Below are 14,614 nucleotides of genomic sequence, written 5' to 3'. Positions count from 1 at the left end.
TCTTGAATAATCAGGCCCCACCTTATCTTAGAGACCTCACAGTATCATATCACCCCAACAGAGCTTGTCACTCAGACTGTGGGCTCACTTATGGTTTCTTGGGTATTTAAAAGTAGAATGTGAGGCAGAGCCTTCAGCTTTTAGGTCCCTCATTATGGAACCAGCTCCCAGTCCTCCCTTAGTTACACTGGAAAAGGCCTAGGCTGCTGGGGACTTCCCATGATGCACTGAGCTTCACTCACCTCTTTTCACTCTCTGTGTCTATATACGCCACTCTGGATTTAATCATACGTTATTATTCATCTCTGGCTCACTTGTGTGCCCTTTGTCCTGCCTCTGTCCCCTCATCCCCAACCGATCGTGGCAGATGGATGCCCCTCCCTGAGCCTGGCTCTTCCAGAGGTATCTTCCTGTTAAAAGGATGTTTTTCTTTCCCACTGTTGCCAAGTGCTTGTTACTGTAGATATAAAGCACTATGAGGTGACTGTTGTTGTGATTTGATGCCATATAAATAAAAGTGAACTGAATCAGTGATGATTATGTGGGCTTTTTTTCCTGATCATTGATAAAGCTTGTGTCATACTGCCCAAAGTGAGACAACAGAAAGAAGCTGTAAGCATACAACTAACACATTTATCTGATATAGCATGCATGTTAACAACCAGAAAAACTAAAAATTAGTTGAAGTTAAGTTTCTGATCTGATCAACATCAAAACTCATTTTTAATCTGTTTTTGGTCTTCGTATAATCCTAAAGGAAACAATGGTGTTTTTGTCTAAACACTCCGGTAATTTCCCACTAATTTTTCACTAAGTTTGAGTAAGTATCCATGCTTTTCTTTTTCCTTTTAAATTTATAAATAAAGAAGTTTCTTCCCCTGAATTTGACCCTTTCCAATGGTTTGGAAAAGGGTGTGTACACGTCTGCCTTGTGCTGATAGAAACCCTGCTGATCAGAGTGGGGGTGGAGACTATAACCCCCCCCCAAAAAAAACCCCATGATTAGTATGCCTTTAAGAAAAGCCTTACTCTTTGTTGTTACAATCACAGGATAGAATGTTGTTGTATTGTCACAACATGAAGGCTAGAAAAGCTGCAGTTCAACCGATGGCCACTATGATTACGGCCTAAAACATCTTTCGTCATCATTATGGTCCCTTTTAATTTAATCCCCCCTAATAATCATTTTAGAAGTTTTTCTGTATAATCACTGGTCAACCTGTAATATTTTGAAGACTTGCTACTGGTTACTGAACGACCGCTGTTTCCACAAAGAGACCTAACATTGATTGCAGCACATCATCACGCCAACAGCACATTAGCTGCAGATTACTGTCAGAAGAGCATGATTGTCCTCTTGTTATGAGTACACAGTGTGAACCTGATATTTGTGCACAGCCTATAATCATGCATCAATTCAGACCAGGGCATTTTATTTTAAAGAGAACATTGGGTCCCAGGGCTTTGATTTCTTTTGCAGGATAAGTAGGCCTGTACCAACCACAATCGTTATCTTTATCCTGGAGGTCAAACCGAGGTAATGCTCTCATCTGTCACTGTTGTGTGAAACGCTGGTTCAATACCACCATCTTGTGGGTGACAAGGTTCAGGACTTCTACAGCAGAAGGTGACCAAAACAGAAAAAATATTGAAACACGCAGTATTCCTTAAAAGGTCAACTCTATAGCCGTTAATAATTCACTGCAAAGTGTAGGTTGGTTCCAAGGCTTCTGCATCATATTTGAGCAAAATGAAATGGGACTCCATTAAATATAAACCCATGAGCTTACTGTTGCACAGATTTATTTTAAAACCGCATCACATTGCAAACAATTGTTCACCACTTGAATGCAACACCAAATTTAAAGGTCCCACTACAACGTCAGCCAGTTCATTCTCATTCCACGGGGGGAATCTGATAATGAGGTTTTTGTCAAAGTTGGCGGTGTGTCACATGAGACAGGTCAGTCACATCCAGTCCATCTTTTTTTTTTTTTTTTTTTTTTTTTAAATTTGCCTCCACATTGCAGGGTTACCACTGCAAAGGGATTCACGTCCTCCCAACACAAAAACTGTTTTTAATGCCCGCATATGATCAAGTAGTTTCATTTTAGTGCCTATATGCGACAGAGTACTGATTGGTTCTCACTCAAACACATCCCCCAACCAACAAGTGATAGTAAACAAAACAAAAACAAAATAATAAACAGAAACAAGTGAAAACAAAGTAATCTGAGTGGGGGGGAAGAAAGTGAACTTCATGATCTCCAGGCTGACAAACCTGCCCCAGATGTTGTAGATCTCGCCACACGGTCCTCTCACATTGAGTACCACCACCAAACAATACATTGTGCGTTACTATGACTGGCAGTCAACGGTATCTGATTTATGACCTCCCCAGGATGAGAACGCATTGGGTCAGCAGAGCAAAGCAAACATGTCATATAAATGTATTTTAAAAAGGCAAAAAGAAAAAGTTGTGTTAATGTTTTAAAGAGCTGAAGTACAGTATTTACAGGAGATTAAAAGCAGACTACTGTACAACTCTTTGCTACATTTACATTCTCACAAATAGGCTTAATTTCCAGATAAAAATAAATACACATCTGATTTCTATTACACAACCCTTTGCATGTCTTATTGCTCATCTATTAAAATAACATTGTAATCATAAAAATCTCATACAGTATATACACACACATACATCTGAAGCAGGTGCATTTCTTTACATTACACACATGCCGGTTTGCATTCTCATATGATTGGACCTCTTCTGTTCCGAGCCACACTTTTGGTCTTTCTTTACATGCATGTTTGTATCATCTACAATATTTTTTCCCCTCCTGTCTCGTTCACTGGGATCTGTTAACTGGGTTGCCAATAAGCTCAGGGCACTGCTCCTCTCCTTTAGCAATCCTGTCGCACTTTCTGAGCAGGTCGTAGTTGATCTTGTCGGTTATGATGCTGTCCTGCTTGTAGTCGGGGTGCTTCGCGACAAATTCCCTCATCCACTTGGCCATGGTCATCAGTTCACCTATTTAACATCAGGAGAAGTAGTTTAGGGAGTGTTACAAGGAGAAAAAAATGCTTTTGCTTATGAGACTACTCAGTATTAACCTTTTAATGACACTTTACCTGAGGCACGTTTCTTTATGAGCTTCAGATAATTCAAGATGGTGCACCTGGTGTCCACATCCACCTCCATGTTTTCCAGGTAGCAGTTAAGTATTGGGATAAGCCCTTGAAATACTCCCTCCTGATGATTGAAAAGAAAAAAAAAAGAAACATAAAAAAACAAAAATGCTGAAGTCTCCTCAGCAGGATAGAAAAAGAAAACTTAAACTACTACAACTACAAACCCTTCCAGATTATTTCAAGAGATTTAAAAACAGATACCCTTGCGGCCAAAACTTTTAATATTGTAAATGTCTCTCTTTTATTTGTATAACAAAGCTCCTTTAAAATTGGATAACTCAAGTCTGCGGGTTTCATTTCATCTACATGCATCTGCAAACAATGTTTTCTTCACAGGCAGAAATATTGTTCCTCCATCTCCATCCCAGAGTTTGGCTACTAAAATACATCTGCATGTTAGTTTTAATCAATACGATGATAACTGAGGGCAGCTTTACTGTCTTATCACTTGTATAGTGCTCCATCCAAAAGCTGGTTCATGAATAATGACAACTTATAGTTGAGAACATCATCAGGGTTTTAAAATCAATAAAATTCAACTCTGTTCAATTCATTTTTATTTGTGTAACAGTCAAATCAGTGCTCTGTATACTGTAAGGTAAAGACCCTATCAGAAAGAAAACCCCAATAATCCTCTAGCACTTGGCGACAGTGTGAAGGAAAAACTCCCTTTAACAGGAAAAAACCCCTCTGGCAAGACCAGGTCATGGAAGGGACAGACATCTGCCATGACCAGACCAAGGTGAGGGGAAAGAAGAGAAAAGGAGAGCAGACGGGAGTGTACATCTGCTTCTGCCAAAGATTTCTTATGTTAAAAGATTCCCAACACACCACTGCCAACTGCTGCTGGATGAAGATCGTTAGGTTTCTATTTGTTATATTGCATGGCCTGACAATATTAAGTGCCTTGCAATAACTGCTATTGGAGTTTGGCATCATAAATCTAGGAATCCCTTTTCTAATCTTCTGAATCAACTTCTCAGGGAAATGGCTAATTTACTGGGTTTGTTGTTGAAGCAGTGGTTATCGAAGCAAAAATGTACTCTTCTCTCTGCAGGTCCTCATTTTTGTCTAGAGATACAATCCCCCCCAGCTCAGTCACGGTCTGATGAAAATCAGTTGTCGTCTAATGCATTTTTGCTCTTCACAGCAACGGTTAACCTGCATGCAACTAATGCCTCAAACATGACTGACCTATACTTGCACTACAAGTATAAATCTGTCATTACAGACTGAAAACAGGACTTAAAAAAAAAAGAAGTTAAAAATAAAAAGAAAGAAGGGATCGTGACTTAAAAAAGGTGAACTGAAATAAAATGACACATATGGTCGTTCAACATCATTTTCCTATTGAGTCATTACTACCAGCATAGCTCAAACGTCATGTGCAGGAGAATAACTCACCTTTCCATTGATGATTGTATCAATGCTCATCAGTGTGTACTCCTCATTGGCACCATCAGACTCCAAGCCGTTTTGAGCAGACGCGGTGCCATCGAGCACCGGGTTGCAGCCTGCAAAATAAATATATCAGCTGCTTCAGTCTGAGGCCTTGACAACAAGCGCCGATCCAAAGATAAACTCTGTTTTTTAAGCACCTTTAAAGATGTCCTTGCGGAAGTAAAACATGCCTTCCTGGACAGCGTTTCTCTTCTGCGCGACCTTCATGTTTTCATCCACCTAATAAAAGACACTTCCTGTATCAGACCACCGTGTACAAAAATTCACAGCCCTACTCACCGGTTAATTTCCTTTTTTAGAAAAAGAACTGTGGGGTCGTTATCACCTTTGACAGCGGGATTATGAAGTCCAGTTTGTAGGACAGGATCACACGGGTCAGCAGGACCACAAACACCACATATGCAGCGTTTTCAAAGTCAGTGAGCTGCACCTGGAAAGAAAGGGCAAAAAAAAAAAAAATAATAATAATAATAAGACACAACTCACCACATCACTGAATTTGAAAGCAGATTACAACAAAACAGTCAAAGAGGTGGGCAGTACCTCCATGGGGCGGAACTCGACTCTCCAGCCGATATCAGAGTTTGGAGGGGGAGGTTTGAACCTCATCGTCTGCCAGTTGGTTGATTGGAGGTTCTGCAAGAAGTCTGAATGAATATTCGTGTACACTGCAGCCATGTGTATACTGCATTTTTACATGCAGGTGGCCCTCTTCTAAAAAATCATTTAAATTCTCACCTCAAAGTGATCGGACTCGTTCTCGTCATCCAAGTGTATTTTCTCCTCAAAGACAGAGAGTGGGTCTCGTATAAAAAGATGCGCTATGTGCTGGGCCAGGAGCTTGTCGATGCCTATTCACACAGAATGCATTATTCATTTCATTACTGCGCGATCATCTCGTTCAGAATTTCCCCCGTGGCTAAAACGTTTGTATTTTCAGAATCAGTACCTGCACTCAGCAGCTGCTTGTAGATCTCCTCGTCTATCGTCAAATCAATGTCATTGTACTTTTCCCCACAGCAGGACAGGTAGCTGTCAATGGAATCATACCTCGACTTGAAGATCCTGTATTTGTTGTTTTTTAAAGGCTGCAAGGAAAGAAAAACATTTCGTTACTGCTTCACTTTCACTTCAACAAACTATAATGAAAAGTAACTTAGTAAAGAAAATAAAAAGTTGGCTCTTTACAAGGTTAGATGAGAAGCATCATAAGCATAAGAAAAAGGGGGAAAAAAAGCAGTTAGTAAAGTAGCAGTCGATGACAAGAAATTTACGGCAGAAGTTTGTGTTTGACTAAAACCTATTTTAAATCCACTACTGCCACTTGATAGGACTCAGCACAACACTCAAACTGCATAGACCATCAGTGGTCCTCTGGCCATTTTACTATACATATTTATCATTTAAGTTACAACAGCCATCATTACAAATTATTTTTAAACACATGTAAGAAAGTCTGTATAATCTGAAATCTGAGCATACTCAGTCACTGCAGTGGTTATAATACAACTTCCAGTGTTTTGTTCCTTGCACCTTTATGCAAAAGCATTATGCAAAAGCAGAAATGCATCTTAGTTTGGCCTCTACACACAGATGTGACACTGCACTTCATTATAGGAGGAACGACTGTTTGCAGATTTTGGAGAGATTCATTTCCAGGAAGCATGAAAGCACATGATGCAACACATGACTGACATAAACTTTACAAATAAAAGGGTCAAGCCATGATGTAGAGCGCCTACTGTCACTACTGACACCGGCTGGACTAGTCATACTAGAAATACAGTGAGTAAATAAAGCTACTCACTTTCATTCGAGGTTTTTAAATCTGATCAGTACACTGAACTAAAATGACGGCCTGAACTGGGTTTTCTGAGCTCAGCTCATCTGGCATCATCAAGCATGAAAAGGTTATGCTGACCTGCAGCTCACGCACTCTTTGCAGTTGGTTTCACAGTCTCATATCATATTAAACGGCTTGAAAACACTGTCAGCAAACTGCACTCAAAAGAAAAACCAAACATTCTAACTTTGTAGGGAAATCTCCCCAGTAACTTAGTTTCACCATTGCACTCGGGTTACTTCCGTGGATCTCAAGGGCTAATGACTTTAAATGTCAGAAACAGGAACACAAAAAGCCCCTTTTAAATCCAACAACTCACCAGAAGTCTGCCTCTACAAATGAATAAAACACATTTATAAAGTCATGGCTACTCCTGGCCGTTTTCAGGTCCACCTGCTCACCTTTAGCCCGCGCTCCTCCTGCGTCCTGTCGTCCACCGAAGCAGAAATAACTCCCCAGCGACAGTCGATGTCTGACACATGGCCTCTGTAGAAGGGTGAGGCTGCACTCAGTGCCATCTGGTAAAGAGTGAAAACTCTCTTTAGTGCGTTTAAAGGAAATGTGGGTTCAAATAAATAAAATCGATGCAAATTTGTTAAAAAAACAAAAACAAAACAACCAAACAAAAAACGAGCAACCTACTTAAATAGCTGTTAAGAACCCAACAGCGCTTCAGAGCTTCTAACAAATCAAATGAATGCATATCAAAGAGGTGACGTGGACTGCATCAACAAAATACCAAAAATTTGCATAAATATGCATTTATAACACTTGGTTTGTTTGCAGGTTTTACTATTTGCATTCCCCTGCACGGAGTGTGCATCTACTGTAGAGCCACAGACAGTGTTTATTTACAGCATCCATTTATGTCAGTGTGGTCTGTTTTTGGCTTCTTAGACATCACATCTGCTATAGCACAGCAAAAACTGCAGGTTCTAAAGCTGCTACAGCATCAAGCGCATAAATAGCTTGATAAGCAGTTGAAACAGTCCTGCTGAGAATGAGGTCAGTTACGGAAACATAATATATGACAGGAAACAAGTGTTTTGTTTATCCACTCACCACAATGGGGCAGAATGTTGCTAGTTGGTCATAAAGATACCTTGCCTCATCAATGCTGCAAGCCTGGAATGTCACCTGCAAAAGCATCGTAAAAATAGGATGAAGTACACTTATAAGTTACTTATTAGGAATGTGAAGCTGACAAAGACAACCAGACGTGGCACGCTGCTCAGTCAGTTCATTCACTACCTGCAGACAGCAGTTGCCCATGCCGAAGCCCATGGCATCCATGTAGATATGGTCAGGCAGAGCCGCCCTCGACGCTTCGCCATCATCCTCAGGAAACTCTTCCACAAACGGAGATGGAGTGCACTTGTCTTTGAAAACTAAAGAAATTTGGTCACATGCATTTATTCCACAATGTCTTAAAGGCAAATGAATCACATAAAAAACCCCAAAAAACTTTAACTCCATTTACAGTAGCTTACAGATTCCACATTACAGATGTGTTCGACTCTGACCACATCTACAGGTCGCAATTGTTGCTCATCACAAAAAAACAATAATATAAAAATATCCTCAATTCAGTCAGACTTACTTGGCACATTTATTACAACTTTTTCTCCCCTTCTGTGACGTATGTTTCTGGTTAGAGTGCTGAAAAAAACCCGTAAAAAATGCAAGTAAAATGTATTTATTTATACAGCACTTTTCAAAGATTCAAAAAAATAATAATAAAGTGCTACACAATAAAAACGCAAGAAGCAAAAGTATGAGATCACAATCTAAAACGTAATAAAAATCACACGTAACCATGCGGATATTTCCTGCCCATCAGTTTCAGATCCATTTTGCTCAACTAACTCCAAAATTTCTAATTAAACACATCTAAACTGTACTGACATTACAACCATGAAGCCTACCTGAATCTCGGGTGTCTGTTGATGGCTTCATCGGGGAAAAACAGCGACTTGGACACTCCTGTTTCAACAGGAGTTGGTCGGTACTCTGGTTTGGTGAAACCCGGGCAGCCTAACCTGAACAAAACCATCACATAACGCAACATTAAAAAGCTGCGGCTGCCATTTTTTAGAACAATCCCACATCAGCTTATAGATTCACATTTGTATTGACTTCCTTTATGAGGGTAAAAACCTTTGATCAGTATAAACTGAAGCACCTTGGAAATGCGGTAACGGTGCAGAGCGTTTCTTTGGGGTTCAGGACAGATGACGCCTCGCGCCGCCTCTTCCTCATGTTGCCCTCAACAGTGTTGAACTCTGACATTGTCCCGCCATATGGCTGACCTGGAGTTCCCTCGATCATGTAGCTACCATACTCTGGTCTCCACAGTGTGGGGTGACTGCAAAAACACACAAAGTGTATTATTAAGCTACAACACTTAGAGGTCAGCCTGGAAAAAAGGCCCCTGGTTTCAGTATCACGGTGACCTTTCTGATTAAATAAACGGACCGCTCTCCCTTTATCATACGTCGGGCGTAATCCTGGCGGGGGCAAATGAACGCGACACATTTGTGCTTCTGAGCCTGCTCTTTGGTGTGTGCGACAGAGGGGCAGTAATGAGGAATGCATCGGCTCTACTATTCCCACTGTCACTGGTATTTCCCCTGGGTGAAGTTGGCTACACAGATTTAGACCGACGTCATGGGCTGCAAGCAAACATAACACTCAGGAGCCTGTACAAACACATTTACAGCGACTGCAGAGATGGCACTACAGATTAGACATGCAAACAGTATTCCCAGGAGGAGCTCATCAGGGGGGAAATACCTTGGCATCACCTTGGAGATGTCAGTCAGTCATCAACAAAACTTTTGTAACCGATTAATTTCCGCGTCACATATTTTTAAAGCCACCTAAACGACGCTAAAAAAAGGGCACGTCACAGAAACAAAAGGGACTCACTGTGCTGTACATTTTTTTGTTTTTAACAAGTGTGCTACGCACCCTTTTCTTGTGCTGCAATATTAATTGAACTATTGAGCAGAAAGACTGGAAGATTCAAGCTTTGGTACCATGTGCAAGGAGCCTGTGGGGCTGTGCCAAAATCAAACAGAATAACTCAAAGCTCTGAGTCGGGGAGATGTGTCTCTTCCAGTTAACTGCTTGTGCAAAGACAATGTGATCAACAGACAACAGAGAGTCTCTGTGCATGTTCTGTATGGACACTTTTTTTTATAACCTTAGGTTAAAAACTTCTGATGAGATAAAACAAGACAACGATGTTTGACTGTTTAAGACTGTCGTTTTTAGAGTGTATAGTAAAAAAAAAAAAAAAAAAAAAAAAGTTAATCTGAGATCATATTAGTAAAAAAAAAATAACTACTGATCTCAGGAGCGTTTCACAGCAAAAATACTCAAAAGATTTCTGTTAATGGCACCAACTTGTGTGATTTGAGGAAAAACAAAAACAAACAAATACTCAAATACAGTGAATGGAAACAGCTGATTGAGAGTGAAAATCCAGCAGCCTGTATGATGTGAGAAACATGATGAGACAGGAGGGTCTGACTCCTGCCTGCACACTCAGAATGGGACATTCAACTCAACTGCACTTCTCAGGTGCTTTTGTGTGTGTGTATGTATGTATATATATATATATATATATATATATATATATATATATATATATATATATATATATATATATATATATATATATATATATATATATATACATACATACATACACACACATACATATATAAAAAACATGTAAAAAACGTTTAGCATTTTATTTTTGCGGGAATAAGCTGCCACAGAACTCTGTTGAACATTGCACATTAAACTAAATGTTCTGCAACAGCTGGAGGAATAGGGAGCTGTAATTTCTAATGCATAAGACCTCCACTGAGCAGCTATAGCATCTGTTACTTTAAGTCACATTGATGCATATCAAAAAGAAGTGTTTTCTCTTAACTGCTGCACTTCCAATTTAAGTTATAAAAAAAGCCGCCATGCACCGACTCAGGAGCTTTCACTGAGGCTGATAACAAAACAAATACAAAAAGAAAGTGTCCGCCTGCGATGCATGCTGATTTAACCTTTATACAGCATCTCATCTCACTCCTCCTCTTATTATTATCCCACTGTGTCATAAGCAAAGCAAGATCCGCCATTAATCTCTCAGCTTACATTTATTCAAAACAAACCGACAGCCTTTTTTACACAACTCCTGACATTTGAGGTGTGGGATTTATTCAAATGTTATTCATATTCTAGTTTTGTGTGTTGCCATTTCAGTGCAACAACACAGTGTCTCCATAGTGTAGTGGTTTACACATTCGCCTAACAAGTAAAAGATCCCCAGTTTAATATTGGGAGGAGACACAAAGGAGAAAACAACACTAGCCAAGTAAATTATGAGCATCTTTCATCTTTTAGTAGCATATGCAACTGAACACACACACACACACACACACACACTGTTAAAGTGTACCTACTTGGGGTTTATGTTTTCTCCCTGGTCCTGCAGAGTTGCTAAAACATCTCCACCATTCAAGACGAGGCGAACCTTCTCATCCTTGTCATCAAACTCCACCAACATGTATTCAACCTAAAAGCAAAACGATCAAAGACAGAATTAGACAAATACTGTATTTAAAGTACTTGCCTGATTTTTTTTTTTTTTTTTTTTTTTTTTTTTTTTTTTAAATAAACACCAGACTTTCCATCGGCGCTATAGACGCCATCACATCAATTCCAATTCATCAGTTACATTTCCTTGACTTTTGACTCTGCTACCCTGTAATCCCCTGTCTGAAAGAGGGATTAATCTATAACAACAGCATTCCACATGGTTTGAAATCAAAATACTTTGTTCAAGCTGTACAGATTTTTGTGGCCGGTGACGGATGAAGAGATGTGAAGTTTTGAATGAAAATGTAAGAGAAAACCACAGCGAGCAACAGAGAAACCCACATACATTGCATAGTAGCCATTAAGTTACCATCCACACAGTAAGGAGTGTCCTCATGTGGTAGCAGGCATGCCAGCAGTGTAAGTAGTAAGGGAAAATAAATGAGTGTTGGACCACCACCAGTGACAAAGCTGGACTTCTGTTTTGTCATGTTTTTTTTTTGCTCACGGCTCTCTTCAACTCTTATTCAAAGCCCCAACACCTGACTTAAAAGTCAAAACTGGCTCCATGGTTACGGCCTTGTCATGTCAATAACCTCAAACATGCTGGGAATTACATTGCTTCACATATTGCAAGGAGGCCAAACTAGTTTTACATCGGGGGCCATATACAGCTGCCTGAGCGGTTGGTGCAAAGGAGCACAATTTCAACAAGCACATCTCGGTTTTTCTACACGATAAAGAAATGTCTAAAATTGCTGCCCAGACTGTCCCGTAATTATAAAGCAGGAAACTTCTTTTAATTTACAGAAAATGTCCTGCTTTATTTATTTTATGGTGGACACATGAAAAACTGAAAATTCTATATCAGACAAACACGAACTTTTCTGTCATTTAATTGTTTATCTATTACTTAATTACTTGTGTGTAGGCAGAGTAGGGCAAGCTGTAGTATATGTAAAAATACAGTTAAAAGTCCAAAACTTATGCCTTCCTTTGAAATTTTCCAAATATGGCCAGAGGGTCGGATTGTAGTCTTTGCCTGGCCAATTCTGGAACCCGGGCCTTAAGTTTGCCACCGTTGGTATACAGTATCAAAGAGCTGCAGGATTTGTTGCAGTTACATGTGTATGTGCTGCAGTCGGTCAAGGTGCGCACACACACACACACTTACACACACACACTTAATTAGTCTCTATCAACACAGGACCACTGTTGCATCATGCCCAGCCGCATTACTAATAGACTAAAAGCATCAACAGACAACACCAGCATTAATATTATTCCACAATCCTTACCTCATCGCCCCACTTTAGCACATCTTTCTGACGATCCTTCAGTTTGTTGTAGATGTTGAGAAACTGGATGATACCGTGTTTTCTAATGTGGTCAGCATACTTTCGGGTTTCTTCCCAATTCAGTGGAGATCCCTGTGACAATAGACCCATCGCACACGCTGACTGCAGGTATAAAGTGACCGCTGTTCGGCTCTTGCTGCCTGCTTTCTATTTAAACGGCACGCCGGGCGATAGCTAGCTAGCTCGTCTGTCCAGGTGGGAGAGCTCGCATGAAGCGTCGGTTAAAACAAGCGGCAGAGTATGGAGGGTTTTCAGCAGAGCCGCGGGCTGAATGAAGGATCTCTTGGGGCTTCTAAGCAACAACGTGCCCTGTCGGTAACCTCAGCTGGACGTCCAAAAGAAACAGGCCCCTGCTCATCACTTGCTAATGCCTCGTTAGCTCGGTACCGTGAATTAATAACTCCGCACCCGCTGCTAAACGGACGACTTAGTGCCTGGTGACACCAGCTCGGTAAACAGCCACAGGCTGAAGCCAGTAAAAGCGCGGCTATATGGGGGGGGGAATGACAGCGACGTGCGCCGGTAGAGAAGTCGGTGTTTCGGAACCACTCTGCCGCACGCAGTCGCTCAGTGTTGTTCATATGAACGCCCTCCTACTTCAACACACGTGACATCTTCAGGCGGAGCGTAGCGTTGAGTTGCGTCACTATGACTCAGCAATCTTCGCTTCGAGTTTCCGCCCACTAAGCCGTCAATCATCGCGAGCACCAGGGCACATTCAAGAGCGCTGGAAAAGCGAGATGCCGTAGATATAACATTCGTCCATATTACAGTTTTTCGCAAATGCTAAAATGTTCCCCAATGTCTAAACACAACACCCTTTTCTAAAGCTACATAAACACAACCACACCTTCCCACTGCAAAACTTAAACTTTCACACCAAAAGAGCAGCTTGAAGCTTTCAAAAATGTAAACACTATACACATCATTACACACTACAGCAAAACAATTGAAAACACAATGCTCAATTTGTGAGAAGGTTCTTTGTTTCATAACTGCCAATGCATATTTTTAGAAACCATACAGTAACGGATCGTCGTAGATCTCTGCAGAGGATTAGGCATTTAGATTTGTGAGTTTCATATGAAGAGTATAAATCTATAGAAAATCCTGCATGTACGTACACTACTGTAACACAACTCAATGCAAAAACAGAATCTATTGCACACAACAGTACTCCTGAAAACATGATCATGGTGTGAAGTTCTGTTTGCTTTTTTTTTTTTTTTTAAATTTATTTACGTTATTCACACCACAATCACTGTGCGGGATCATGTCACTGAGCTGCATCGGGCCACATCACCTCATCCACATCGCAGGCTATATTGTCTCTTGCCAGGCACCGCGGGAAAAACGCTCTGGAATGGCGAATCCATCCTTGGGAGGCCTCTGCTGGGATGTCAACACAGGCCAGCTCCATTGCCCTTAGGAGGTTCTCTCTTGTGTATGGTTGTCTGTCATAAACCTTCCATCTCCACGATGAGAAGAACTCCTCTATAGGGTTCAGGAAAGGGGAGTAAGGTCGCAGACCGACGTTTAAAAAGTGGTCACTGTTGGTGGTGAACCACTCTGATTTGGTTTGTTCTGTGGAAGCAGACATTGTCCCAAATGATCACATAAATGTGATGTGCGGGCCCAGGATGGTGTTGTTGGCGGTCCAGGAGGATGTCTTTTAGCTCCTCTAGGAAGATGAGGAGACGTTGGGTGTTGTAAGACCCAAGGACAGCATGCCGGTGGACAAGCCCCTCCGAACCCATGGCCGCACAAAGGGTAATATTACCCCCCTGTTGGCCAGGGATCTCAGTGATGGCTCTTTGGCCAATGATGTTACGGCCTCTTTGCCTTCGTTTCTGCAGGTTGAAGCCAGCCTCATCCAGGAAGAGGTACTCATGAGCTCTGGCCATCGCGTCCAACTGTAATATCCTCTGTGAAAATGTGAAAGTGCACGGGTGTTCAGAACAACAATCAATCAGGTAGCACAGTATTGTCCAGAAGTAATGTAGGCCACTGAGCAGCACAGTATGTCCACTAACTGTACTGTTAACATGGATGTATACTTACTTGCACATACTCGTAACGTAGGTCTTTGTGTCGCGCAGAGTTGCGCTCAAAGGGAACCCTATAGACCTGTTTCATCCGCGTCTTTTTGCGCTGG

General features: G+C 41.1%; 1 protein-coding gene across 1 annotated transcript; it reads right to left on the bottom strand.

Annotated features, from left to right (window-relative positions):
* Positions 1–1,786: 1,786 nt before the first annotated feature.
* On the bottom strand, positions 1,787–13,062 carry gclc (glutamate-cysteine ligase, catalytic subunit). Its single transcript, XM_084948974.1, has 16 exons — positions 12,400–13,062; positions 10,966–11,078; positions 8,682–8,864; positions 8,425–8,538; positions 8,100–8,158; positions 7,751–7,887; positions 7,562–7,636; positions 6,901–7,017; positions 5,606–5,744; positions 5,395–5,507; positions 5,200–5,292; positions 4,982–5,086; positions 4,794–4,875; positions 4,600–4,709; positions 3,136–3,256; positions 1,787–3,034 (listed from the first exon to the last, which is right to left on the bottom strand). The coding sequence occupies exons 1-16, from the start codon at positions 12,547–12,549 to the stop codon at positions 2,853–2,855; spliced, it is 1,893 nt and encodes a 630-aa protein (XP_084805100.1). The 5' UTR covers positions 12,550–13,062; the 3' UTR covers positions 1,787–2,852.
* Positions 13,063–14,614: the final 1,552 nt, after the last annotated feature.

Source organism: Perissodus microlepis, chromosome 13 (assembly GCF_051167445.1).
Source record: "Perissodus microlepis isolate ML-2025 ecotype Zambia chromosome 13, ASM5116744v1, whole genome shotgun sequence".
NCBI classification, from domain to species: Eukaryota; Metazoa; Chordata; class Actinopteri; order Cichliformes; family Cichlidae; genus Perissodus; species Perissodus microlepis.
The sequence above is the reverse complement of the archived record's forward strand: the minus strand, read 5'-3'. Positions and strand labels throughout refer to the sequence as shown.